This window comes from Crotalus tigris, unplaced genomic scaffold (assembly GCF_016545835.1).
Source record: "Crotalus tigris isolate CLP2741 ecotype Arizona unplaced genomic scaffold, ASM1654583v1 scf7180000018048.2368360, whole genome shotgun sequence".
In the NCBI taxonomy this organism is placed as follows: domain Eukaryota; kingdom Metazoa; phylum Chordata; class Lepidosauria; order Squamata; family Viperidae; genus Crotalus; species Crotalus tigris.
Genome location: NW_024096794.1, coordinates 1,293,016 through 1,320,565, shown reverse-complemented (window position 1 = coordinate 1,320,565; position 27,550 = coordinate 1,293,016). Strand labels below are relative to the sequence as shown.

The 27,550-nt window shown below is 38.5% G+C and overlaps 1 protein-coding gene across 3 annotated transcripts in view; it reads left to right on the top strand.

Annotated features, from left to right (window-relative positions):
* Positions 1-27,550, top strand: part of MDGA1 (MAM domain containing glycosylphosphatidylinositol anchor 1) — a 335,448-nt gene that overhangs the window by 144,034 nt on the left and 163,864 nt on the right. For 2 of the 3 annotated variants that reach the window (XR_005557135.1, XM_039347051.1), the window contains exons 6-8: positions 4,994-5,263; positions 6,153-6,482; positions 11,699-11,992. Coding sequence is in view for 2 of the 3 variants with exons in the window: in XM_039347051.1 (XP_039202985.1) it covers positions 4,994-5,263; positions 6,153-6,482; positions 11,699-11,992 (894 nt within the window). In the remaining variant the exon portion in view is untranslated. The remainder of the gene's footprint in view (positions 1-4,993; positions 5,264-6,152; positions 6,483-11,698; positions 11,993-27,550) is intronic. The other variant, XM_039347052.1, reaches the window with a different exon arrangement.

The following is a 27,550-nucleotide window of genomic DNA, read 5'->3' as shown; positions in this document are numbered from 1 at the left end:
AACTTGTCTTGCAAGAAGCGAGAAAAATGACAAGGTGATTTCAACCAAAAAGTGGTTTTGAGGGCCCTAATCATCTCCCATTTTTCTCACCATTCCAAGCCCAAGCATAATGTTCTGAGTGGCCACACACATACACATAACACAAAACACAACAGGGTTAAACTTAACAGATTGCAGAATTTCAAAGCATTCCGATTGCTCTGAGGGAATAAATTTTGATTTATGTCTAACTAATCAGAAAAGAATTAGCCTCTTCAGAAGAAGCTGAAAATCCAATTAAAGATGTTTTTAGAAGGAATAAATTTTACTTAGTTGATGGGTCCAATTTTTTTACTCCTTGCCTGACAGGACTGAACACTATTGATGTTTATACTGAAGCCCAAGGTTCAAGATGTAATTTACGCTCTATCTTTTAGCCTAAGCGTCCGATGCTCAGGATTCAAAGAACACTGTTTTCCTATCTCCCCAATCAGCTTCCTTATGTCTGTTTCAAGCATTGCCATGCCTGACTTCTGTAGCAGGAGTCTGAGCTCCTGTACCTGCTTTTGCTGAGGGTGAGATAATTTACAGCCCATACTTACTCACTGAGGGGTCTCGTAAGACGAAAGTGCACCTAGGGGTCTGTTCCAGACGATGGTAAGTATGTCGGCAGCTGCTTCTTCCCGTAGGGGTCCCAAAACAAAATGTCCCTGTTCGGGCGCCAGCTGTGGTAATCAGTCCTTAGTCATTGAAGGGTGCAAAGAAATGGCCGGCAGCACGCAGCCTTTATTTGTTTATAAAGAGTTTTACAAATAGCAAAAGATACTGCATGGCAATAGCATTTCATTGGCTAAAATCCTTTACCAATCCTCAAGAGTAAAAAGCTAGAGGCCATAAACAGGGAAACTTGTTGTTCACCAGCCAGCCTTATCAAACTGGCAAGGTCACACAGACCTGCGCACTTTCATGTCACTATGGTGATGTGTGTGTGTGTGGGGGGGTGATAGATGCAGAAAGGAGGGGCACCCAGGCTTTGGAGGGGCAGTGTTCTGCACACGACCTTTGCCTGTCTCTCACCTCTAAACTACACCTGTTTACACTCGGATTGAGATGTCTCTGACAATACAGATAAACCCCCAAGTGACCTCAACAACTTTCAGAGAGCTAATGACCAGTTTTCAGGGTACTAACAACCGGATGACTGCAAAGAACATAAATCCTTCCATTCCTACCAATCAGTTAGAACTGATGAAGCTTCTTGGATGAGAAGCGAAACGTTTTCAAAGGGAAAAAATCCAAGAAAGTCCAGTGATCTGTTGAAAGAAAAGTCTTCATCCTGGTTCATCCAAGCCGGGGATAAATAAACAACATGGCGACTGCTTTGGGAAGAAGGTTGCAGTTTATTGAAGAGCCAGAAAGATAGTTCTTGCAGGAAAGACCAGAGGAAAAAAGGGCTGAGAACACGGGTAGTAGGTTTTTATAGTCTCTGAAAGCCTTTTGTTTGGAATAGTTTCCTGTTCCTGTGGCATGAACTTTGAGGCTATTTCCTGTGTCACGTGTTCTGACCTGAGTTTAGGTGTGCCTCTCTGGTATTTTTAATGGTGATGGGTTAGTCCTATTATGTCCCATCTCAGGTATGCAGGGGTATGCAGAGTTTAGGTCTTTGTCTTCTTGATCTCCTAGCTGGGGCCTTTCTGATGGTTTACATCTGCATTTGTACAGAGCTGGCTCCTGCTTGGGACAAAAAGACTTGTGGGCAGGGTTGGTTTCTGCTTTTAAAAATCCTTTTGAGGAAATATATTTTTCTGCCCTTTTAATATTTCCTTCTCTGGGGGGCTGACTTCCCACAGGTCTTTTGGAAAAAGTAATTTTAGGACAACCATGACCTGGATGGTTGAGTATATCTGTAGACATTTAGTTTGCTACAACTAGTAAGCGTAAACTTCTGTCATATATCACTTGATTGGAGACTCCTAGAGAAGCTTCTCCGAAGATGAAATTTGAATTTACATATTGATGTATTATTTCTTAACAAGATTTATAAGGCCACCCAGCTCAAACAATATGGTACTGGTAAGCCTATGTGGAAGGAGATGAATTCTTTTAAGTAATTGGACCCCAAATACTTCTGCACTTTAAAGATTAATTCATGGAAATAATAATAAGAAAAAAATTTCAAAAATGTATATTACCTTTTACTGCAATATCAAAATCTAACCTCTGGGGTGATAAAGACCTCTGTAATCATCTTTTTTTTTCACTTAGGCAAATAAAATCCAGCTTCTTCAGATTATTCAGAAAAAAATATTTTTTAGCATCCTTATAGTTTTATAAGTTATTCACATTTTTTAAAAAATCCTTTTTAAACTGTGTGGTACTAATTAGGAATGTCTGTGTGATATGATATAACATCTATAAATTTGCATTAACTTCCAAATTCTACTGGAAGAATAAATGGAATAATAGCACAAATACGCATTACCAGATGTTTTCCAAACGGTGCAGAGAAGTATTATGATGTTTTCTAACATTGACATACTGCTTATGTTTACACAATGAAAATAGTGTATCTGATTTGAGCTTCAGCAGCATGTGATTAAATATTGTTCAGCCCATCTATCATAAAACTGCTATCATATGGGTTTTACTTTCTTCAAGACTTACAATCTTTCTGAAACCCAAAATAAGAGTAAAGCATCAGCCCTTTAATTGGAAGGCCAAATGAAGTATTTGTATTGGCAAGCCAGACATTAATAAACTCCCAGTCATATTTCACTTCTAACCACATTTTGGAATTCAGTTTCTCCACATATCCCAGTGCTAGATTAGGCCTAGTTGAGGCTCAGCAAAATGCCCCCTCTGTGAGCTTATGGTGAAAAAAATCAGGATAAGCATATGGGCAAATTATCTCCTGGTGACCGATGGTCATCCACTTCCCACTCATTACAATGCAGACATTGTCAGGAAAATGCTCGACTGACCATAAATTCATGTTTACTCACCCACACGTCTCCCCTCTATTTGTCTGGGGCTTGGCATTTCAGCTGAAATTTCTTTGCTTGAATGTTAGATTCAGTTCATGTTGCCATCCAGCCTTACTATCCTACCTTGAAGTCAAAACTCAAGTCATCAGACTACTTGTTATTGTTGTTGAGTCACCTGTCACTTGGTGCAGTTTTTTTGGCAACATTTTCAGAATATACTGGCCAATATCTTCTTGGGAGGAAGGGAGAGGGGGGGAGGGAGGGAGGGAGGGAGGGAGGTGGAGGGGGGGCAAGGCCACCCAGTTTGCTTTCATGTTTCTGGCAAGCTTAAAATTCAGTTTTCCTGCCTGTAATCCATGATCTTTATTTTACCTATTACACTACATTGATTCTCCCTTACAGATTGGATATAATTGACCAGTGTTTCATTCATGTCAGTCTATATATTTCGGAATTAAGAAAAGGATTATTAGTTTTCAAAGTTTCCAAGTGTTAGCCAATCAGTTTGGATGTGGGAAAAATCAAAATAGTTGTGAAATATGCATTTTCTTGTCCCTTTAAGAAAACAGCCTTCTTGGGGTTTTTTTTGGGTTTTTTTTTCATCTGAATTAGAAATTCAGGGCAAAGCCAGGTCATTAACACAGGGCCCAGAAAGAAGAGATGGCAGAAATAATGATGTCATTAAATCAAGCTTTATGAATATGTAAGGATGCCTTATTTTGCATTATTACAGCTGTTACTTAAAACATGCCTCAGCCGTTGTCCCATTGATTGTTAATTTCTGAGCTCCATGTGAAGTCTCTGATGACTCCCAAGAAGGAGCTTTAAAGGGCCTTTGAGAGATTAAACAGAAAACACAGAGAAAAGCCTTTTGGATCTGTGTCTGGGGATTTTGAAGAAAAGAAATTAATCAGAAGGGTTGAGGTTAAGCATTCTAAAGCAGAGGAGCTGCCCATTTGTAATATGACTCCTTATATAAAGGGGAGGCTCAAAGATTTGTGAATGAGGTTAGAGCCCAGCATTTGATATGTATGGCAGTTAAAGAAAGAGCTCTGAGAGGTTAGCCGTAATTGCTAGGAGAAGGAGGCTGGGCATGGCACGTGGGGGAAGATATTAACAAGTTAAATGTGTTCTGTTCTTTCATTGCTATAATGTGAAGCTACTTGTAATGAAATGCTCAAGGAAGACTTTTTGCTATGCACGTGAGGTGCAGGGAATTTGGAAAAGATAGTTTCATCACAAATTGTGATTGGGAACTTCTAATTATTCTTTGTGTCACATTTTGAAGATGCACATGTTTATAACTCCAGTGCAAGAAATGGCATCAAGTCTAAACAAATCTCATATCTGCAGAAAGGTAGTATAAGCTTCATGGATGTCCCTAATCTGATGCGGTGTAAATAGCCTTGTTGATGGAGGATGATAGCTGTCGTAGCCCTGAAGGCACCAGATTATAGGACTGTAAACTCTAACACATTTTAACAGTGGTGATATATATCATACATTTAAGGAAAACGGACCATAAATTATTGATCTACACCCTAGCAACAATTTAACAGTATTAGAGAGATCTGAAGCCTAGAAAGCAACAATTCAGTTATGCAATGGGGGAAAAAAAATCAAATAATTGGATGGGATTGATGGAAATTATGTATAACAATATTTGAAAAGCCAGGAGTTGGCACTGGCAAAAAGTGGGGTTCAGAGAGAGACAGATGTTCTCTTCTTTCCCAGTATAATTTGGCAAGCTGATCAGCAAAGCACAAACTTATCTTTTTGAGAATAGCACTGTTGTATGCCTCCAGTTTTCATCAGTATATTTTTGAAACTGACTGGGCTCTTAGTTTCAGACATTTAAGAGTTATCATCTGACCAGATTACAAGCACGGTATGCATTTTTTTTTTTTAAAAAAAAAAAATCTAAGTTCATCAGGCTTTAATATGCTAATTCTTATTTCCTAGAAATGAATCTTTATGTCTTTTGTTTAAAAAAATGTCTTTTTCTTTCTTTCTCTCTCTCTTTCTTATAGCTCCACCAGCTCTAAAACTATCTGTGAATGAGACTTTAGTGGTAAATCCAGGGGATAATGTTACCATATACTGTTCGTTAACAGGCGGGGATCCTTTGCCTCAGGTAGTCTGGTCTCACTCACCTGGTCCTATGCCTCCGAACAGCCTGATTCAAGGGGGCAATCTTACCATCTGGGGCATTCAAACTGAAGATTCAGGTTATTACAACTGTACAGCCATCAACAATGTTGGGAATCCAGCCAAGAAGACAGTGAACCTATTGGTGCGATGTACGTCTTTCTATTAATCTAATTGGGGATGGAGCCTGAATTTCCAGCTCACTTTGTTCCTTTTAAAGATTGGAATAAATTTAAGACTGGTACTTCAGGACAGAAAGAGTATTAACCAAGCTTGATTTTACATTGCATTGCTTCCTTTTCTCATAATTTTCAGATTTGTTTTCAACACATAGGTTTGTATACCCACACACACACACACATTGCTTCACACTAAGTTACATTGAAAGGAGAGGGGTTTTGGTAGGAGATGGATGCAAATAAATAAGTTTTCTCATGTTCTTTAAAACTCTTTCCTCTCTCCTTGTTTTTCTCCTGATTTCTTTAGTCATTTCTGTCAAAGCGACTTCTCTTGCCACATTCCATTTATTGAGGGTCAAATTAATACATTATATTTGCATTATATTATATTTGCATACAAGTATAAGGTAGCCTATTCAAAAATCACATTTGTATCCCTGTCCTATCAAGAATGAAATTATAGCAAGCAGGGGAAGGATATTCAGTTCCCCCTGCATCATAGACTTAGTGAAAATAACTTTCCAGAATTATTTCTGCATATGAAAAGGAGATGCTATTAAACAGAATGTTAAATTCTGTTGATAAGAATGTGAATTATATTGGCGTACTTTTTGTGCTACGTAATTACATAATTACTCAGATTTCTATGCCCTGTCAGTCAGGACATGACATGACACAACATTTTATTTATTTATTTATGAGACTTATATACCGCTTTAAGTGCAAGCACTCTCTAAGCGGTGTACACCAGTAAGCAATGTATATATATATATATATTTACATGACATGATATGACATATTTTGACCACTTGAAGATTAGGCATTGATATATTCACCAGTTTGGCCTTTGTATTTCCTCCAGCCATGAAGAATGTAACATTCCAGATCACTCCTGATGTCATCAAAGAGAGTGAAACCATCCAGCTAGGGCAGGACCTGAAGCTCTCATGCCATGTGGATGCTGTCCCCCAAGAAAAAGTTTTCTACTTTTGGTACAAGAATGGGAAGCTGGCCAAATTCTCAGATCGAGTCGTTGTCATCAAGAATGACCCGGAACTTCCCCCCGTGACAAGCAGCCTAGAGATAATTGATCTCCGTTTCACTGATTATGGTACATACCTGTGTGTGGCATCTTTCCAAGGAGCACCCATCCCTGACCTGAGTGTCGAGGTGAACATTTCTTCAGAAACAGGTAAACTTTCATCTAATTTTTAACTTATCCAGAAGCCCGATTAAGGATAGAACACAGTTAAAAAAAGAATGTACGTTTAATCAAAATCTATCCCGGGAGCTTCATAAAGAGCCTACGCTCTGTTTACCAGATAGGTAGATTAGCTTTAATCACAGGATAAATCCTTTTCAAATTATTTGGAGGGTTTAAGATGGAAGGCTGCACTGCCAGGCAACTTCTTTCTCTCTGTTCCAAATTTTGTGTTTTCAGATAAATGGATTACAGAAAAAGTCAGGCTGAGTAAATTTCTTTATATGTAATATGTCATGCTAGATACTTTTATATTATGTTGTTGTTTTTCCAATGCTTTCTTTCTTAAAGCATAACAAACCTTTCAAAACAAAAAGGCCTAAGAATTACAGCATATTAAAGTGAAGGACCAGATTCATCTTTGAACAGTTCTCGGCACATTAGAAACTTCTCTGCATGTAAATCAGGAGCAAATTGAGGAGAAGGGATAGGCAGGGTGTAACCATCTAGCCATGCAAAGTGGCTCTAAGAAAGAGTAATTTTGTGATATTCTTTGAGGATGACATTACTAATGCTTTGGGAAGTTCTGGCTAAGAGCCAAATTTGATATGGCACTAACTACATCACTGAAATAGATCAGGGTTTTAAAATAAATGTAATAGAGATGGGGAATGATATTCTTCAGGGATAAATCCAAGAGAAAATTATTGAAACTTTCCATCCCTAGGCCCTAGCCCCCTCCTCCGTGCACACATGCACTGCAATGTTCTTTTTTTGAAAAAGAAAGAAAGATTTTGTTTTTGCTAGAGAGTTTTGTTTATTTTATTTATTTTAGTTCAAAACCAGCCGCAGCATATTGTAGAGAAATTTCCATTGGGATTACAGTTAAACCTGCCCTCCATATGTACTGTTGCCCCATTGAAAATAACCTTCATACTTATTGACTAAAACAAACAGTGGTTTAGTTTCTAATGATTCACTTAGCATCAAATCTACTTCATTTCTCAGGAGGGTTTAGAGGTAAGGCAGTTAGAGAACAAAGCTTTCTGAAGTGTGTTTGCAAGGAAGGTCACAGGTGCCTATCAGAGAAACAATGGGAAGGCTAGCGGTCCACTTAAATAAAAAGTTTCCAAAAGAAAATCCTAAGCAAGGCTCCTACCACAGAGAAATTAATACTTTGCATGATCTTGATTCTATCCCTCTGTTAATGCAGCCTAGCACTGTATTGGCTTTTTTGGCAGTGTGCTGCAGCTGCCAAAAAAGCCAACACAGTGCTAGGCTGCATTAACAGAGGGATAGAATCAAGATCACACAAAGTATTAATACCACTCTACAATGCCTTGGTAAGGCCACACTTGGAATACTACATCCAGTTTTGGTCACCGCGATGTAAAAAAGATGTTGAGACTCTAGAAAGAGTACAGAAAAGAGCAACAAAGATGATTAGGGTACTTAAAACATATAAGGAATGATTGATGGAATTGGGTATGTCTAGTTTAATGAAGAGAAGGATGAGGGGGGACATGATAGCAGTGTTTCAATATCTCAGGAGCTGCCATAGAGAAGAGGGAGTCAAGCTATTTTCCAAAGCACCTGAAGGCAGGACAAGAAGCAATAGATGGAAACTAATCAAGGAGAGAAGCAACCTAGAACTAAGGAGAAACTTCCTGACAGTTAGAACAATTAACCAGTGGAACAACCTGCTTCCAGAAGCGGTGAATGCTCCAACACTGGAAGTTTTTAAGAAGAAACTGGACAGCCATTTGTCTGAAATGGTACAGGGTTACCTGCCTGAGCAGGGGGTTGGACTTGATGACCTCCAAGGCCCCTTCCAACTTATTATTATTATTATCATCATCATCATCATCAAATTATTAGAAGTAATCTGAATGGAGTATGGAACTGTAAATACACACACACACACACACAAAACAAACAAGAACATAGAAAGTAAGAACTAGAAGTACAAGAAAAAAACGTTGAAAAAGAAAAGAAAAGCATGCAACTGTGCCTTCCACACTTCTTTCTATCAAGTAATTATCATCTCTATAGCCTCAATTTTAATCACCAGATCCTAAGATCAGCCATTCATTCTTATTTTTTTTCTCAGTAAAAAGTCCATATAAGGCAGTGGTTCTCAACCTTTCTAATGCCGTGACCCCATAATACAGTTCCCCGTGTTGTGGTGACCCCCAAGTGGGTGTGGCCACCAATAAGAGGGAGTAGGACAGCTAGGGAAAAGGGAAAAAATGGCGGACAGCATGGTTTGGCGACCCCCGTGAAATGGTCATTTGACCCCAAATGGGGTCCCAACCCACAGGTTGAGAACCACTGATATAAGGTTTCCACCCTTGTAAAAAAATTTCATGGGTTTTGAAAAAGGGTTTATTATGTTTGTACTGAAGTGTGTGGTTTTTTTCCCCTAGTTTGACCACAGATAGAAATGGTGGTACTGTATATTTATTCCCTGGTTTTCTAAATATCCTTTCTCTCGTAAGATTTAGCAAGCAGGTCATCCAGCATAAGGGTCCCAGAAAGCTGCTTTTAATTAAAAACTTTTCAAATGCAATTTACACATTTTCCCCATAAAGAAAATTGTCTCCTGCCAGGTGAGCATATGCTGGCATTACTGAGCCATGTGGGTGCAGCTCAATCTTCACACCATATAAGAGAGGATTTGATGAGATTCCATAGCCCACAGAAGGCCTGCAAATTGAAAATTCACCTTCTTATTGCCTAGTGATATAACTGATGAGATACTGGATGCTAGACCTACATAAATATGCCTTTAAGCTAGCTATGCGCTATATTTTTGTGTGATTAAAATCATCACACTCTCTCTTGGCCCTCTTACATTTATGGGTTACATGCAGACATTACTTGGTCATGCAGATAAAAATAAATTTGGAACTTTTACACTGCATTTTTAAATCACTTCAAAATGTAAAAGTATTACATAGAAATATTTGAAGAGAGAAAGAGGACTTCACAAAGAATCAAGTATAATTATTATTAGTTTCCATGATATTTTAGTACAGATATTCCCTACAATAATCTTTCCCAACAGATGTCCTACCAGTTTTCCGGGGTATACAACTCCGGAATTTCTGGTGGAAAAAAAAAGTTGTAGTTCAAATATATTTGGAGATCAACAAATAGGAGTAGGCAGCCCTGAAGAATCTGTATCCCCTAATTATAATCTTAAAAAGAGGGCAAAGAAGATGGTGAAGCTTACGAAGACAAGTTCTGAAAGTTGAAGGAATAGAGGAAAGTAAGATTTAGAAGCAATATTTTTTATGGAACTATCACAAAGATGATGGAACAAATTCATTCTTTGTATCCTAGTCATTTGGATTTGAACCAATGGGAACAAGTTACAAACTGCTTCATAAGGTCATAAAATTTTATCACATTTTCAATTATAGAAATGTGGGGGTTGGTAGGTACCTTGAAGATCATCTAGTTCTGCTATCATGTCTTCACAATCTTTTCTCTTCTCCAAACTAAAACCTCCATCTAGAGGAGTTCCTTACCCACTGGAGTCCACTGGAGTTGGACTATTATTTTACATTATAATGTATATTATAATGTATATTATTATTATACATTATAATAATTTATTATAATGTATTTTATAATGTTATACTACAGTATAATTGTTATATAATGTTACAATAATAAAATGAAGAATAGGAAAGAGACATGGCATGGCAAAGCAAAGTATTATATTGCCAATATATTAAAAAAAAAAACTAGCTGGCAAAGCAGATAATGAGACCTGTCAGTGGCTAAGAGCAAGTTAAAGAAAAAGACAAAGGGGCTAATTCTGGCTGCACAAGACAAAGCCTCAAGAACAAATGCGTACAAAGCCAGAACTGAAAAGACAGAAACAGACAGCAAATGCCAACTCTGCAAAAAAACTTAACAAACAGCGGACCACATAGCTAGGTGCCACAAGAAGAACTTATAGATTGACTACAAACAACAGCATGACAAAGGGGCATTGGAATATCTTCAAGAAATACCATGCACCAACACCAAGAAACAACTGGTGAGACCACAAAATAGACAAAGTATTAGGAAATGAAGAAGCTAAAGTGCTTTGGGATTTCAGAATGCAAACAGACATGCCCCAGCCACGTAACATCCCAGACATAAAATTGTTGATAAGGAAACCAAAGTTGGAATAGTGGAAGTTGAAGTGCCTGGAGACAGCAGAAGAGAAAATCACAATATACAAAGACCTGCAGATAGAAGTCTAAACGTCTGGCTGACTAATTGATCAAACATCATAACAATAATTTCATATCTCTTATCATTCTAGATCTTCATTGGAACTCTTCCAATTTTTTATATCTTCCTAAAATGTAGTGTCCAAAACAGAATATTCTAGGTATGTTCTAAATCAGGAGTGTCAAATTGGCAGCCCGTGGACCAGATGTGTCACCTGCAGGTCATGCCCACCCCTGTTCCGCAAAGGCAAAAAATGTCATGATACGTCACAATATGTCACATGATGCGATTGAGTTTGACACCAGTGTTATAAATGGACTATGATTTCTTTTGATCTTGACACTATTATTTCTGCTAATGTAGCCATTGACATATCCTCATTGGATACAATTGTTCAACCAGCTCTGTATCAATCTAAAACTACCATAGCCCAGCCCATATTTTGCCATGGGCCACAGTAGAATCTCATGAAAAATATTGTTGAATTTTTGCTGAACTCAAGGTACATGCTGCTGGACATTCATAGTTAACTGAACTACTCACTCTGTCAAAAATATCACATTGGCTTGTCGTGATTTGTTCTTGATAACCTCATATTGGTTTTGCCAAGCAATGCATTTTTGTCTAATTGATCACTTAATAATCTGTTCCAGAGCTTTGACAAATGACAATGTTAAGCTGACTGGTATGTACTTAGATGGGTTCTTTCTCCTCTTTTTTTAAGATTGGAATAACAGGATGAGGAAGATTTTTTTCTTATGCTAGGCAGAAGCCAAATTCTATGATAGTATACAGAATAAATAATGATGGTGATGGGCTGAATCAGCATTATTTAAAATAGCAAGGTCAAATAATTAAATATGCCTTGACTTCAGCTTCAGCAATCTTTTACATACACATATCACTCCAATGAGCTAATTCTTAAACATTGCTGTTGAATAATGGTTCTTTTCTTGTGATCTTTTTCCCAATAGTGCCTCCAACGATCATGGTGCCCAAGGGTCAATCCATCATTACTGTCCGTGAAGATTCGAGAGCAGAGTTACAGTGTGAAGTCCGAGGGAAACCCAAACCTCCTATCATCTGGTCCAGAGTTGATAAAGAGGCTCCTATGCCTTCAGGGACCATGACAGTGGAGTCAAATGATGGGAAGCTGCATTTTGAGAAGGTGACTCAAAAAATGAGTGGGATTTACAAATGCCAGACAGCCAGATACAATGGCTTCAACATTAGACCCCGAGAAGCCCTGGTGCAACTCAACGTACAGTGTGAGTATAAATGAGGAACTTATTTTCTTCAATGCAGCACCTCTATCTTTACTGTTTTTGCAGATTAGATAGTTCTGTTAATAATAATAACAAAATAGTGTGCAGAAAAGTGTCTGTTTGAATTACTAGATCTTGTACCTCCACAGAGTCAGAAAAGTTTAAATCTCAGATTTAGTGGTTAAAGTGTTATAATGTAATATATGATTTTATATAATGTATAAATATATTATAATATATAATTTTAACGTAAGTCAATAGAATACTCAACTCAGAAACTTTCCTAAGAACATTTCCCAGTTATATCCCAATGTTTGTGCTATGGTAGAGACCTGAATGTGTTCATTGGTATCTGACCAAACATAATTGATAAACCGTCTGCCTATGATGAGTGGGGAGAGGGATGGCTATTTAATCTCTGCTTTGTGAGCATGTCATTCTGTAAAGATAGCTTGTGTGTCCTTGAATGGCCCAAGTTACTTTGATGTCAAGCAATGTGAAGTCAACTGTGTTGCTTTCTGCATGTCCAAGAAACACACATCTGCCCCGAATCCATAACAGCTGCAGAGAATAGAAAAAATATTTAACATTATTTTATGATATCAAAACTTACTATTTTATTAATAGTATGACATAATTAAAATTAAAGAAAAAAGAAAATTAAACCCTTTGGAAATGTATATCAAAAACAAGGTAGCTTGTTCAAAACTTTTCTTCCTTGTTCATTTGTGATTTTTTTTAAAAAAAAACCCACAATTGAAATATTGACAAATAAAACATCATAAATCCAGTGCTGAAAAGTGGGTGTAGATTTATCATTTCACTGTATGAAAAGCAATAATAATGTTAGCCATATCCCACACATGAGAGATCTGTGGTTATTGATATTGTGATCAATTCAAAATACTCAAAAAGAAGATCTACATGATTAGATTAAAGAACAGGGAGCAAACAGAAAGCAAATCTGCTAGTGATTTCAAAGGAGAAATAAAAGAAGAAGAGAATAACCAGAGAAGCTATATATTCTGAGAGATTGTGTGTCAGTTGTGAGAAAGGAATAGTTGTCTCCTGAATAGCTGCTGACTGCAAAGGTGTTTACTGAGAGCCACAAATTGCCTGTTGTTAAGGTGACCAACCGTCCTCCTTTTGGAAGGACAGTCCTCCTTTTTTGAGTTCTGTCCTCCCTTGAAAAGTGTCCTCCTAAATGTCCTCCTTTTCCATATACCGTCCTCCTTTTGGGAGGACAGTCCTCCTTTTGTGAGTTCTGTCGTCTCTCGAAAATGTCCTCCTAAATGTCCTCTTTTTGACGACTAATCTGCAGGGCTTTTGTTTCCTCATAGAACGCTCAGAAGGCGTTCCGGGACCTTTTTTTTATTTTTTTTCAACTTTTGCATCTACTCCCCCTATTGGCTTTCGAAAGCCAATAGGAATTGCTGCTGAGCGCGCCAAAACACCCGGGCGGCAAACTTTGCACGTGCAAGTTGCAGGAACTTGCACCCCTCACTGCTACCCAACTACACGATCTCCTACTTCTTAGTTCCAAAGATAGCTGGAGGAGACTGGAGCGGTAAGTTTCACTTGATCTTCCCTGTTCAGTTCTACGCGGGGATACACAGGGTAGGCGGTGGTGCTGGGGGGCGGCTGGGGGGGGGTGGCTGCAGGACCAGAGCTGGCGCAGCTGGTGCTTTGCAAGCCACGGGGCCGGCTCTACGGGGATGGGCAGGGGGGGCGGTGGTGCTGGGGGGTGGTGGTGCTGGGGGGCGGCTGCAGGGCCGGAGCCGGCGCGGCTGGTGCTTTGCAAGCCGTGGGGCCGGCTCTACCGGGATGCGCAGGGTGGATGGTGGTGCTGCCCCAGCAGCTGGGGGGCGGCTGCAGGGCCAGAGCCGGCGCGGCTGGTGCTTTGCAAGCCGCGGGGCCGGTTGTACGGGGATGGGCAGGGGGGGCGGTGGTGCTGGGGAGAGGCTGCAGGGCCGGAGCTGGCGCGGCTGGTGCTTTGCGAGCTGTAGGGCCGGCTCTCCATGGCAGGGCAGCAGTGCTGGCGGGGCGGCTGTGGGCGGGGGCGCGGCGGGCAGTTGACCTTCCATGGGCTGCGCCAGCTGGTGGTCTACGCAGTGCTGACCTGCACTGCCACCATCTCACCCTGCGCATCTACATGGCCATCCTGGAGCGCCTGGCTCACAACACCTGCCTCCGCCGCCCACCCCCACGCAGTCCAGCCGTGTAGATTTTTGGACAAGTGAGAAATCGAGATTGAATATTGATACTCTAGCTGCAGCACTTGCCGTAAAATTCAATATGAAGGATATTTCTTGTTCAGATATTTCCAATATATTGTTAGAAGATGATACATTGACAAAAAATATTCATTCAATGGAAAAGTACTCATTTAAATAATTAATAGGCATGTAAGCATAATTACAATATAAAATGTTATTGTTACAAATGTTTTTATTATGCATTTATCATATTATAGTGTATTCTGTATTATTGTTGCAATAAATACAATGTTTCTTTTATTTACGATATTTTTTTCTTAAATTTATTCGTGTCCTCCTTTTTGTTGTAAAAAAAGTTGGTCACCTTACTGTTGTAGGTATCTCCCAGGGATTTTGGGAGTCAGGTGGCATACACATTTAATAAATAATCAAAGGATTGCTTTCTGCTGATGAAGTAGATAATGTAGGAGGAATATAAGAGACAGCTACAGTTCAGGGAGTAAGGTCATTGAGCAAGAACTAACAGTGAAATTTGGCATGGGAAACCTTATGGAATTTCTTTATAAATGAACATTCTTGACTAAATTGAGAAGCTGAGAACAGAAAAAAGAAAAATAATAGTTTTCTACTCATGGTGCAGTGAAAATTGCTAAGTGAAACTGGGGGTATGCTTATGATCTTATTTCAGCTTTCCTTTACTGAACTGCTAAGCTCAAACATGTTATAAAGTTACTTTCTCATCACTGTCATAATTTTAAAAAATCATTAACAAGGTAGATGCTAAACAAGGACTACCTGTATCTTAAGGAAGAAAAGTGAAAACAAAACAGTAGTCTGCAGTTATGTTCTGCAGTGCTTGTGTCCTTGTGATTTTCCTGTCCGAGAATAATCCAACATGTATTGCAGGAAGAGAAAGCAACTTTCCATTGGAAGAGAATCAAATAAAAAGAGACAAGCCAGTAAATAAAATGACTACCAGGAGCAAAACATTTAGAGAATATTCTGTATCACTGAATGTCATTATTCTTACAATATAAACAGGATCCAAATCTTCAGTGGAAGAAAGAGAGACATTGCAGGGCAGAATTAATGGATCTAGGAAAGATACATGGGGATAGAAATGCCAGTTACCTCAATAACCAACTGTCCCCTAGCTAAGAACTGCAAAGCAAGTTATGTCTTAAACCAGAGGAAATGTGGAAAATTCTAGTAGATATAAGAGGGAGCTATATTCTTCTCTTGATAGGGGGCAATTGATTGTTTTACGTAGTTCTATTGTAGCATGCAAAAAAAAAATCTATGGAGTGTTGGGTAGCCATTCCTAAGTTTGAGCCAGGGAGTGCCTTGTGAACTGTGTTTGTTTACCAGGAGTCAGACACAGAGTTTTGACAGAACAACTTTGAGAAATTACTTAAGTCCATTGATGAATTTATCTTTCTGCTAATATACATGGAGACAAATAATATGTAAATAACAACTACATGAGCAGGAACTTCGAAAATTTAAGATGGAAGCTTTACAGAGGCAATATCTCATTCATTATACTAGTCCCTAGAAGAGGCTTGAAAATGGAAAATCTGTAATTGGCTAGACAACCAATGACAACAGAAGACATTTGTTTTTTGAGGCCTTGGTCTGCTTTGTTAGAATGGTCTACCGGTATGGGAAGACTGCAATTCATAAGAATGGTTTTAAATCTGTGTGGTCAAAACATGGCAAGTTCTTAGGAGAGCTTTAATCCTTGGGTGCTCACCAATAGGAAATTAAGTAGAATGTATTAGATGTTATTTGAGACGGAGAAATGCTAATAGGTACACTGAGAACTTATGCACCTTGTGTGTCCAATCACACTTGGCCAATAAAGAATTCTATTCTATTTTATTCTCTAATAGAGAGAGTACCAGAAAAAATAGAGAGTACTGATATAGTAAAAAAGATGTCTAGTACCGTACAGCCATTTTCATCTGAGGGTCCAGAGAATCCTGAGATTTCATGAGAAGCCACTAGGGGTTTCACAAGAGATCATGACCAAAACAGTAAACAAACATTTGCTTAACTTTCTGTACCACACAATATTATTAGTCACAGTGTTGGAAATTTCTTATGTGCTATGATTCAGCTGCAAGCATGCCTCTTTGCTGTTGTTGTAGAACATAAGTAGGTTAAAAACAAATTGCATTGTGAGATTTTCATATTTTTGCCATTTCCCTTTCAGCAAAGGGTGTATTTTCCAGCATGCAGTTGTAAAGAACTAGATAAATGGACAGGATTGATACTTAAGAAGAAGTATATATTCTGAATTAGTTTAAATCTCCAAGGCCAAATGATTTGCATACAGAACACTGAAATAAGTTGGTAATAGTCTGACTGAACCAATGAAACTTCTGGAGAGCTGATGAAGTGCTAGTTTTTTTGGGGGGGGGGATGTAAATATTGTCCCAGTCTACAAATATGATGTTGGGGAAAATGGGGATGTTGATCCAGGGAATTATAAATCATTCAGTCTGACAGCAATAACCAGGAAGATTCTATAAGAGATCATAAAAGGATTGTTTTATAAGGACATTGGAGACAATGCAGCAGCTACTAGTGGTCAGCATGGATTGTTAAAAATGAATCTTAGCAACTTTTTTTATTGGTTAACTTCTTTAGCACATTGTGGGGACATAATATTAATAATATAGTTTGATTTCAACTAAGTATTTGAGAAAGTGCCCCATGGCATTTTAATAAGTTAGTAATATGTGAATGGCATTACAAGCCGGTTTGTTCTGAGAACCAGCTGAATGCACACTGCTTCCGGAAGTCCCTTCTAGGCCTCAGAGACCTGCAGGAGGCCTCCCAGGCCTAGAACAGGCCGCTGGAAATGCGTGGATACCATTTCCGGAAGTCCGTTCTAGTTCTCAGAGGCCCAGGTCTGGATCTACGCAGAGAACCGGTTGTTCAGGTATTTGAATCCCACCGCTAATTACAAAATGATCTCAGGGAAGACTCAGTGGCAATTCCTCATTACTTGGGTGGAATAGAAAATAGAAATGAAATTCAAAAGCATCTTGAGAGTTTGGTAAATGAAAAACTCAGAATGAAATTTAATAGAGGAAAAAGTCATTTAATAAGCATAAATCAGATGCACAGGTGTAGGATGAGGGATATGTAACTTGCTGACAAAACTTGTGAAATAGAACTTGTAATTGTAGTTGATTACAAGCAGGATATGAATCAACAAAATGTGTTGTGACTGCACAGAAGACAAATGCAATTTGAGGCTGTCAACCGTTTCTAGATCACAAAAAAATAATATTTCACTTTATTGGGCATTGAAACAGATCCCATCTTGAGTATTGTGCCCATTTCTGAATACCACATCCTAAGAATTCAGACAAACTGGAACTGATTCAGAAAAAAAGCAGTGAGGATGATCAGAGATTAAAAATTATATCCTACCAAAAAAATGTGAAAATGCTAGGTAAAGTAGCTTTCAGAAATGAGGATGGTCCAAAACGTGTGATAACACTCTTCAAATAAGCACTTTTCAAATATAATAAAGTCAAGAGCTGTTCTCCATCAGTCCATAGGGTAAGATGGAAAATAGTGATGGAAAATAGATTGAAATTAAATGTTAGAGAAAAAAATTCAGCAAGAGCAGTTTAACAATAGAACCAGATGGCCTCCCTTTTATAGTTCAAGTGGCAGCTAGGGGTAAGCTTTAATTCTGATTCCTGTACTGAACAGGAGGCTAGATATAGTGGTCTAAATAGCTCCTTTATGACTCTATAAATATCCCATAGCATTAACAGTTCTGTGGAGTTAAGCCCAAACTGTGTCAGTAATAGGACATGCCCAGATTATGTGAGTTAATGTTCCAACTTGTGAACTGCATCTAAAGATGATAGTTATTACAATCAATCCTTTATTCTTAAACCTTTTATTATAATATGACCAATCCTTATTAAACATTTCTTGGATATTCCTCATATACATAAAACAATTTTTCTGTTTTCTAAGTATTAAAAATGATTAATCTTTCACTGATGTACAAAAGCATAATATTTGAGCTCATTATTCCAAGTGGTATTATTCATTTAAATTATTTGGAATAACCATGAATCATTCCAATCACTTATGACCCTGGGCAATGTAGATTCAAGACAAAATGAAAATCAACAACATCATTATTAATACAAAAGTCTCCCCTATCAGTCACTACCAAAGTCCTGATGGAATAGGAAGGGCTTAACAGTCATGCAAAATGCCAGGAGGAATGGGCCTTATATATACTTCCATACCCTTGAGATCTCAAGAGATCCCTCCAAAATATCAAAGCATCGGTAGCATATACCAATAAATGCTTAAGTTAAATGAATTTTTCAACACACCTAGTGATAAACTGAATTCAGTTTTAATTTCTGCACCAAAAAAATGTGAAACAGCTTCATGACCAATTTAAGTGAACTTAAATTAATTATAAAATTACCAGCTTATTCCCCCCCCCCAAGAAAATCCCACACAATTTATTGGGGTTTTGTAAATTGTTAAATGTGGTTACCCCATAATATGATTTAATAATAAGGTTTGTTTATATAGTAACATTTTTATATGTAATAAAAGTGACCTAAGAGCTCACCAAATCCAAAATCCTCAATGCTGCAGAATTCATTTATGATAAATAACTTATCCAACCTCTGTTCAAAAATCTCCAGTGAAGGGGAAGAAACCATTCCTTGCAATAGCCTATTCCATTGATCAACAAGCTCTTACTGTCAAGAAGTTTTTTCTAATGATTAAAGTGTATCTACATCCTTGAAGTTTCATCCCATTAATTTCTAGTCTTACCCTCTGAAGCAAGTGAGAATAAGTCCAAATCCTCTGCAATATGACAGCCCTGCTGATATTTAAAGACAGCTATTATGTCCCTTCTCAAATTTCTCTTCTACAAGCCAAATGTGCCTAAGTCTTTTAACCATTCCTTTAGGACCTGATTTCCTAGTAGATCTTTTCCAGACTTGTTTCAGTTTACAAAAAGAAAAAAGAAAAATAACTGGGATGTACAGAACTGAATTCAATACTCGAGGTGAGAGCTAACCAAGGCAGAGTAGAATGAAATAATTATTTCCCAGAGTCTAAACTCTATGTTTCGCTTAATACTCCTTAAGATATCATTGTGTTCTTTGCAACTGCATTATACTGTTTGGACATATTGAGTATGTGATCCACTAGTACACCCAAGTCTTTTGCACATAAGCTGCTTTTGAGCCAGATTTGCTCCCTCCTATACATTTTTTACCTAGACCCATGACTTTACATTTCTCCTTGTAAATATAATTAAATTATTTTAACTAAAGTAAGACTAATTATTGTTATAAATTAATTACTATTAAAGTAATGGATCCAATTCAAAGTGTTGGTCATCACCTTTAAAGCTCTTTGTGGCATGGGACCAGGTTATCTGAGGAACCATCTTGCACCAAAGTGATTGGCTCACTTTTTCAGCAAAAAAACTTCTATTTTACTGATCTAAAATTGGATTGAGATGGGCAACTGTACGGTCTCTATACAGTCTGGGACTAGGGTATTTGAAGAACTGCCTTTCTCTCATTGCCTCTTCCTGCCGCATCAGGAGGGGCATGTTCTGTCTCTCCTCTATTAAATTGTCATCTAGTGGGATCAAAGAGCATAGCTTTTCTGTTGCTTTGCCTAACCTCTGCAATATTGTTCCCCCCAAGATTTGATTGGCCTCAACCCTGGCAGCTCTTCAGAAAGCTTTTAAGAACTAGCTGATCTGCCAAGTATAGAGGTTAGGTAAGCCTATGAGATATTGTTATTTATTATTGATGGTTTTTCTCTGGTTATTATGTTTCTATACTCATATTTTTATAATTTTCATTTTATGTTAATATATTGACATTTTAACTATGTTCCTCAACCAGGGACACTTATGAGAGACTGGTGGCCATATATATTGAATTAAACTCTTTTTGCCAAGATACCAAATCATCAGAAAAAAAAAATTCAGGATTATATGTCCGGAATAACATAGGTACTTTGGCTTCTGAAATGTGAGATTGGCAGGTGTTGAATTAAGAGAAAAGATGTTAATTTTACTGTCAGACACCTTCTCTCCACTGCTATACTCAAAGAAGAAATTTATAGTCAGAAAGCATTAATCATTCAAGTGCATTTGTTTTTCTTCATCCTCCTCATTTGCCACTGCAGAGAAAAGGAAGCATATTCTAAAAACTTGAAGGGAGCCAAGCAAATGCCCTCAAATTGTGTTGTCTAAATTTCCCCCACTAGCAATATCACAGAGCAAATAACATCACATTCAGTTTAAAGAGATGAGGCAAGGCTCAGATTATAGCTAGATGCTAAGAAGCAGACTGCACGCATATGTGCATTACTCTCCTGAATCAACAGAAAACATGCACTAAATGAAATGCCAGTCTAGCACAGGCATAACATTAGTTGCCTGCCATGCATCAAAACTTAGTCTTTCCCTTTCCTTTACCCTTTTGAAAAGGTATTTCCCTTCTAGTATTCCTCAGAGTGTCCCATTACATGTACAGTGATATAAACACTAGAACAGATTCTGAAACAAGAGATTGAAGTTGGTTTGCAGAATGTGGTCACAAAGGACTGATTTCATTCATTAGGCTTTACCTCCATGGCCTCTGATGAAATGGACTGTGGTCTATGAAAGTTTATGCAATAATAAATGTATTATTTGTTGATGGGACATAATTCTCTTCCTGTTTGCCCAAGAGATAAATGTAGTTATATCTTCAAAAACGTCTTTAATGGACAAGTGATGTAAAAACATAGTTGATATAGAAAGAGAGTTGAGGAAGAAATTTCTCCAAAAAGAAAACTTAAAGAGATCCGGGGGGGGGGGGTGTTTCCTTCAGTTCAGTCATGAACAGTTTCAGAAGAATTGGAGTAATGGAGTATACTGGTAAATCTTTCTTCCCCAAATGGACTTTGCAGGAAATTAAGGTTGTATCTCAACTGTTCTTAATGGTTCTTTTCTTTTTTTTACTTATTATTTTTCTTTATGTTTTGATCCTGCTGTTTAAGCTGCCTACTGCCTCTTCTGCAATTGAGGGAGCCTGCAAGTTGACTGAAAAACAAATCTATTATAGAGCAAAGTAAAGGTGGGGAAAATGATACAGGCAGAAGCATGCATTCCAGAATTGTAAAAAGTAAGAGAAATACGATCTGAAATAAGCTTAATGGGTTTTGTAATTATCACTGGATTATTTTAGCAGCATAATATACTTGGCCGCCTCTTTGGTAAGCAGCTGATCGGCCTGAAGATACTTGAATGGCTCTTGTCTTCGCATTTTGGAGATCCTGTTCTTACACTGTCAGGCTATGAATTACCTATTCCCATTCTATCATTTTAAAAAGTGCTTTAACGATATTTTTCCTAGTATGATGTCCACAAATGTATATCTTAAGCAAGACAAATAGTAACTGAAGTGCTAATTTATACCATTATCAGTAATCGCATATAGACAGCCAAAAGTTGCAATCCTTGCCAGTTGGTCATAGGTGCCCAGAATGAAGGTCTTTTTTAAAAATACATGGGTGTTCCATCACTGGAGATTTTTAAGAAGAGGCACTAGAGCGGCTAGACAGTAACTTGTCTGAGGTGTAAAGGTCCTTCTGCTTGAGCAAGGGGCTGGACTAGAAGACCTCCAAGGTCCCTTCCAGCTCTATTCTATTCTAATTCTCAGAGACACCTTGGACAAGTCCCTGCAGTTTCCTTGACAAGATTTTTCAGAAATGGTTTGCCATTGCCTTCTTCTCAGGGCTGAGAAAGAGTAATTGGCCCAAGATCACCTACCTGGCTTTATGCCTAGGATGGGACTAGAACTGAATCAAAATAGAGCTGGAAGAGACCTTGGAGGTTTTCTAATCCAACCCCCTGCTTAACTAAGAGACCCTATACCAGTGTTTCTCAACCTTGACAATTTTAAGGCATGTGGACTTCAACTCCCAGAATTCCATAGAATTCTGGGAGTTGAAGTCCACATGCCTTAAAATTGTCAAGGTTGAGAAACACTGCCCTATACCATTTCAAACAGGTGGCTGTCCAGTCTTAAAAACCTCCAGTGATAAAGCACTTACAACTTCTGAAGGCAAGCTATTCCACTGGTTATTCCACTAATTGTTCTCACTGTTAGGAAGTTTCTGCTTAATTCCAGATTGCTTCTCTCCCTGATTAGTTTCCATCCATTGTTTCTTATCTTACCTTCTGCTGCTTTCAAAAAATAAGCTGACCCCCCTCTTCTTTGTGTCGGTCCTCAAATACTGGAATACTGCTATCATGTCACCCCTAGTCCTTCTTTTCTCTAGACTAGCCATAACCAATTCCTGCAACTGTTCTTCATATGTTTTTGTCTCCTGGCCTTTAATCATCTTAGCTGCTCTTCATCGTACTTTTCCCAAAGTCTTAACATGTTTTTTGTAATGTGGTAACCAAAACTGGCTGCAGTATTCCAGGTGTGGTCTTACTAAGTATTTATAAAGCAATACTAATACTTCACTTGATTTTGACTCTATGCCTCTGTTTATACAACTAAGAACTGTATTAGCCTTTTTGGTTGCTGCTGCTGCTGAACACTGCTAGCTCATATTCAAGTGATTGTCTACTAGTACTCCAAGGTCCCTCTCACAGTTACTGTTTTTGAGCCAGGTTTCACCTAATCTGTACTTTGGATATTCCTGCCTAGGGGTGACACTTTGTTTTTCTCCACATTAAATTTCATGTTGTTGGTTTTACAAGCAAGGTGTTACACCTAGGCGGGAAAAACCAAAGATACAAGTACAGATTAGGCAAAACGTAGTTCAGAAACAGTAACTGTGAGAGGGACCTTAATTTGTTTCTAGCCCAGTGATGGCGAACCTTTTAGAGACCAAATCCCCAAAAACTGCCCCTGCCCCCACTCCACCCCCTGCCATGCTCCTGTTCCACCCCCACCCCATCTCCCACCCTGCCTGCCCGCAGGGCCACTCACTGCCTCCAGGACCCACTGCAGATCGCCCAGGCAGCCCAGCAGTGCCATGGCAGCCACGCCCTCTGCCCGTGCCCTGCAACATAAACTGTGCGGGATGGGGCATGAGGGCAGAGTCTTGTCTATGCTGCCTGGCTGCCATGTCCTTGGCTGCGCTGCTCCATGTGGGCCACGCTCAGGGGCGACTCTCCTCCAGGGGGGCTGCTGGTGAGGGGATCATGGGGGGAGGCAAGGCTGGGGCAACGGCACGTGTGCCCACAGAGAGGGCTCTGAGTGCCGCCTCCGGCATGCGTGCCATAGGTTCACCACCACTGTTCTAGCCTGATGCCTTAATCACCACACCAAACTGGCTCTCAAAGGGGTTACATAAAGTGTTTATTTTATAAACAAGAACAACTTCCATCAGTGACCAGAAAAAGGAGGCATTCTTGGATCAAGGTTCATTCAAATAACCATTTTAAACCACATTATGTAAAGTCAGCCCAAACTAATTTCATTTGATATTTGATTGGTAGCATGCAGGCTTGAATTTTCAGTGTTTCCAAGTCATAGATTATGAAGCCCATACACTATTTTTTCCCAGAAATTTTCAGGAATACAATCAGTTTTGATTTGAAAATATGCTGAAACAATTATTTGATGAGTGAGTTCTCTTACTATGCTAAACCATAATGTAGTTACTTTGGTTTAGGTTCAGAGTAGGTATGGACAATTGAAATATCACATGTGGTCCTCATATATGCTGTATTCAGAACCTCCCAAAATAACAGAATAACAGAATTGGAAGGGACCTTGGAGGTCTTCTAGTCCAACCCCCTGCTCAAGCAGGAAACCCTATATCATTTCAGACAGTCCATATCAGACTGCCAGATCAGATAGTCGAGATCAGCCTGCCAGTGTATAATTTTCAGCTACATAGGTTTTCACTGGGTTTTTTAAAAATTTTGTTTTTGAGAAGATAGATTAAAATGCATGTATCTGGCACTGCAAGTATTAGCACACCTTGTTTGCATTTAAAATAATAATAACCAAGGAACAGCACTGCAGTTCGTTCTGTGTATTATCACCATTGTGTCACTAGACAAACCCTCTGTAACCTTTGAAGGTTTAAAAAAATAGTGGAGTTCCATCTCTGATTTAGCATGTGTATGAATTAATCCATTTTAATTCATAATGTCATCTATTGGGACATAGGAAACATGCCTTTTCTGTTCCTGCCCATAGAGACATCTCTCCAGAAATTCAAATGGCTCCCACCTGATGATGTTCAATAAATCTTTGAAATCCTCATTATTCCTTCAGGTCTTGGGTTAAGATGTGTGTGAAACATCTGTAGAACTCTGTCTGATTAGATTTTTTTTCCCCTGAATGTGCTTGGCTTCATTTGTATTGTTCTGTTGTTCATTGTAAGTTTCTCGGAGTCTTATGGAGTTGGACAGCTCTAAATCACACAAATAAACCAATAAATCCGTAGTTAATGCCTTATCAGATGATATATGCCAACTATGGTTAAAAGGAATTGTTCCAGTTCAAGTATTTCCCAGTAGATTTTGTTTTTTCTTCTAAAACAGAGGTCTTCAAACAGGGGTCTTCAAGCCTTTTATGACTTGTGGATTTCAACTCCCAGAATTCCTCAGCCAGGCATGCTGGCTGAGGAATCCTGGGAGTTGAAGTCCACAAGTCATAAAAGGGCCAAGTTTGAAGACCCCTGTTCTAAAATGTACCATTCTGAAAGAGGCGCATTGTTTTTCAAAAAGGATTCTTATGGAAGAGAAACTGTTTGTTTGTTTTTTTATGTTTCAAATTCAGACCAGCCCTAAAACACACGACCAGAGGGAAAGATGAAATATATCAAGGAACACCAGAATAGTGTTTGGGCTAGAACTGGAATATTAACCACCACTAGATAAAACTACATTATAGCACCAAATATGAGCCAGTTTAAAGAGTTTGCCACATATTTGATTTTATGACATCAAAAATTAACAGAAGCAGCTGTGTGAACTCTTATGCAGTTTTGTGTCTGTTTTCAAGAGGAGGCTGGGGTTAACTTCAAGATATCTCATCCCTGTACTGCCTCCACCACGAGATCTTGTAGTTGTTCCTTGAGAGCCATCAACAGATTTCTTTTCAGAACCCTTTTCATTCTTAAAAATGAGCTTCATTATTTGGAGAACATAGCAATCGCCTCCAGGGTTACCTCTGCCCCTCCTACCTCAACCAAGAACTTCTCATTTATCTCTTTCCTTCTCATAATAGGTAGCTTGGCAATACAGAAGGGTGGGTGCACTTGCTCTGGTTAATTGAACAGCTGCTCTCAAGCATGAGCAACTCATTAACTCTCTGATTTGCTCTGGAATTCTAATATCCTTGGAATGGGAAACCATGTGGTCACTGAAGGCTCCCTCATGAAAGCAGAAGTTTTTCTTTGGTTTAGTGTTTCCAAATGAGAATCTGCTCTGAAAGTGTGTGTGTGTGTGTGTGTGTGTGTGTGTGTGTGTGTGTGTGTGTCATAGGTATATATTTGTATGTGTGCACACTTGTGACTTGCTTTTGAATTGATATGGCTTGGGAAAAGTCAGTTCTGGATGATACTTTGGTTGTTTTGCTGATTTGTTCCAAAGCTGAAGCTATATAAAAAAAAAATCAATACAGCAGATCTGATTAGATGTCAGAAACTGTTTCTCTGTTTCCCTTTTCTTCTTTTTCTTTTACACACACATGCAAAGAGAGAAAGAGAGAGTACGGTAATCCTGCTGCACTGTGAGATGGAGTGGATGGTGGCAAGTAAACTACTAATTAATTGTAGTTGATCATCAATATATTTTAAAATTCAAAAGAATAAAGAATCTTACATATTATTTTCAGAAACAAAGTTAAGGATAGTATGTTCATGTCCATTTCCCTAAGTATTTTATATAGGATATTTGTTTTAAATTATCATATTGGATTTTAATATGTATATCTAGTTCTGAATCGATGAAACACTTCTTTAAATATGTAAAAGGCAATTTTCTGACAAATCTAAGGTTGGCTGCAGCTTCTTGCATAGAAAAAAATAAAGCGATCTTCTTCTCCAATTAAGCAGGCAGCAGTGCATTTATTTCACACCTACTCTGTTTTTCAAAATCATTGCACTATGCTGCACAAAGGTGTTATTTGGTGACCCTCAAATTTATAGCTTTCTCTGAACATCTTTATTGACCCAAGAATCAAAAGGAGATGACAGATCCTTTTAGTCTCTTTAGAACAAACCTTCTTTCTTTTCTTTCTTTCTTTTTTTTTGTACATCTTTTTCTAACTTTTAAGTAAGGATGGTTTGAAGCTGTATGCTGGGTCACATGCTTAGATATTTCTAATCAACCTACAAACAAAGAGTCCCCCTTTTACAAACCTTAGGATCACCTCTGTCTGGAGTGCTGAAAACTGAAAGCAGTTTCCACCTTTTTTATGGGGAAGGGAGATTAAAATTGTGGCCTGTAAACATTACAAGGTCAAAAATCAAAATAAAGACAAAATCCATTCATTTTGCAACCCTTTATCCCCAAATAAATGTTAATTGTTGCTATACTATGCTAGGGCATGGGCATGTCAGCTATAATATGAAAATATTGCTTCCTTTAATGTAAAAGTGAAGGCATTTAATTTTCATTGCTCCTTTACTTTGCTCACACCGACACAGTAAAGCAACAGCAATACATCAGAAAGTGTCACAAAAACAACAGAATGAGGTCCCCCCCCTTCTTTACCTTGTGATCAGAAGCACTTTATCTTCCTCTTTTTTTATGTATTGGGCAGGTGCCCAATACTGTTAGGAAAGTTTTCCTCTTATCTAACTGAATCTACTGAATTGCAATTGAATCATATTGTTTGTTGTCTTGGCTTCTCAAACAGCCATGGCCAATTCTGGCCCATCTTTTCCACAGCAGCCTTCAGATACTCAAAGGCAGCGTTCATGCTGCAGTCTTCTCCTGGTTAAACCTACCCAATCCTGCAACTAGTATGCAAAACTTTTTTTTTTCTTCCAAGTCTTTTAGCAACCTGGTTGCTGCTTTATAGAATGTTTCGGTCTGTTAATGTGCTTCCAAAAAATGCATTGATCAGAACTGGAACACTATTGTAAATGCAGCATGAGAAAGGCAGAACAGAGAGGAGCAGTGAGTTATTTCGATCTTGACAGTATACTTCTATTGATGCAGCTATATTTCTGCTTTCTTTGAGAGGTATCACACTGTGGCTCGTGTTCCTCTTGTGATCCATCAAGATGCCTAAATCCGTCTGCATATTTTGTTGCCTGATATGGTTCCCAATACCCCATATTCATGCCTTTG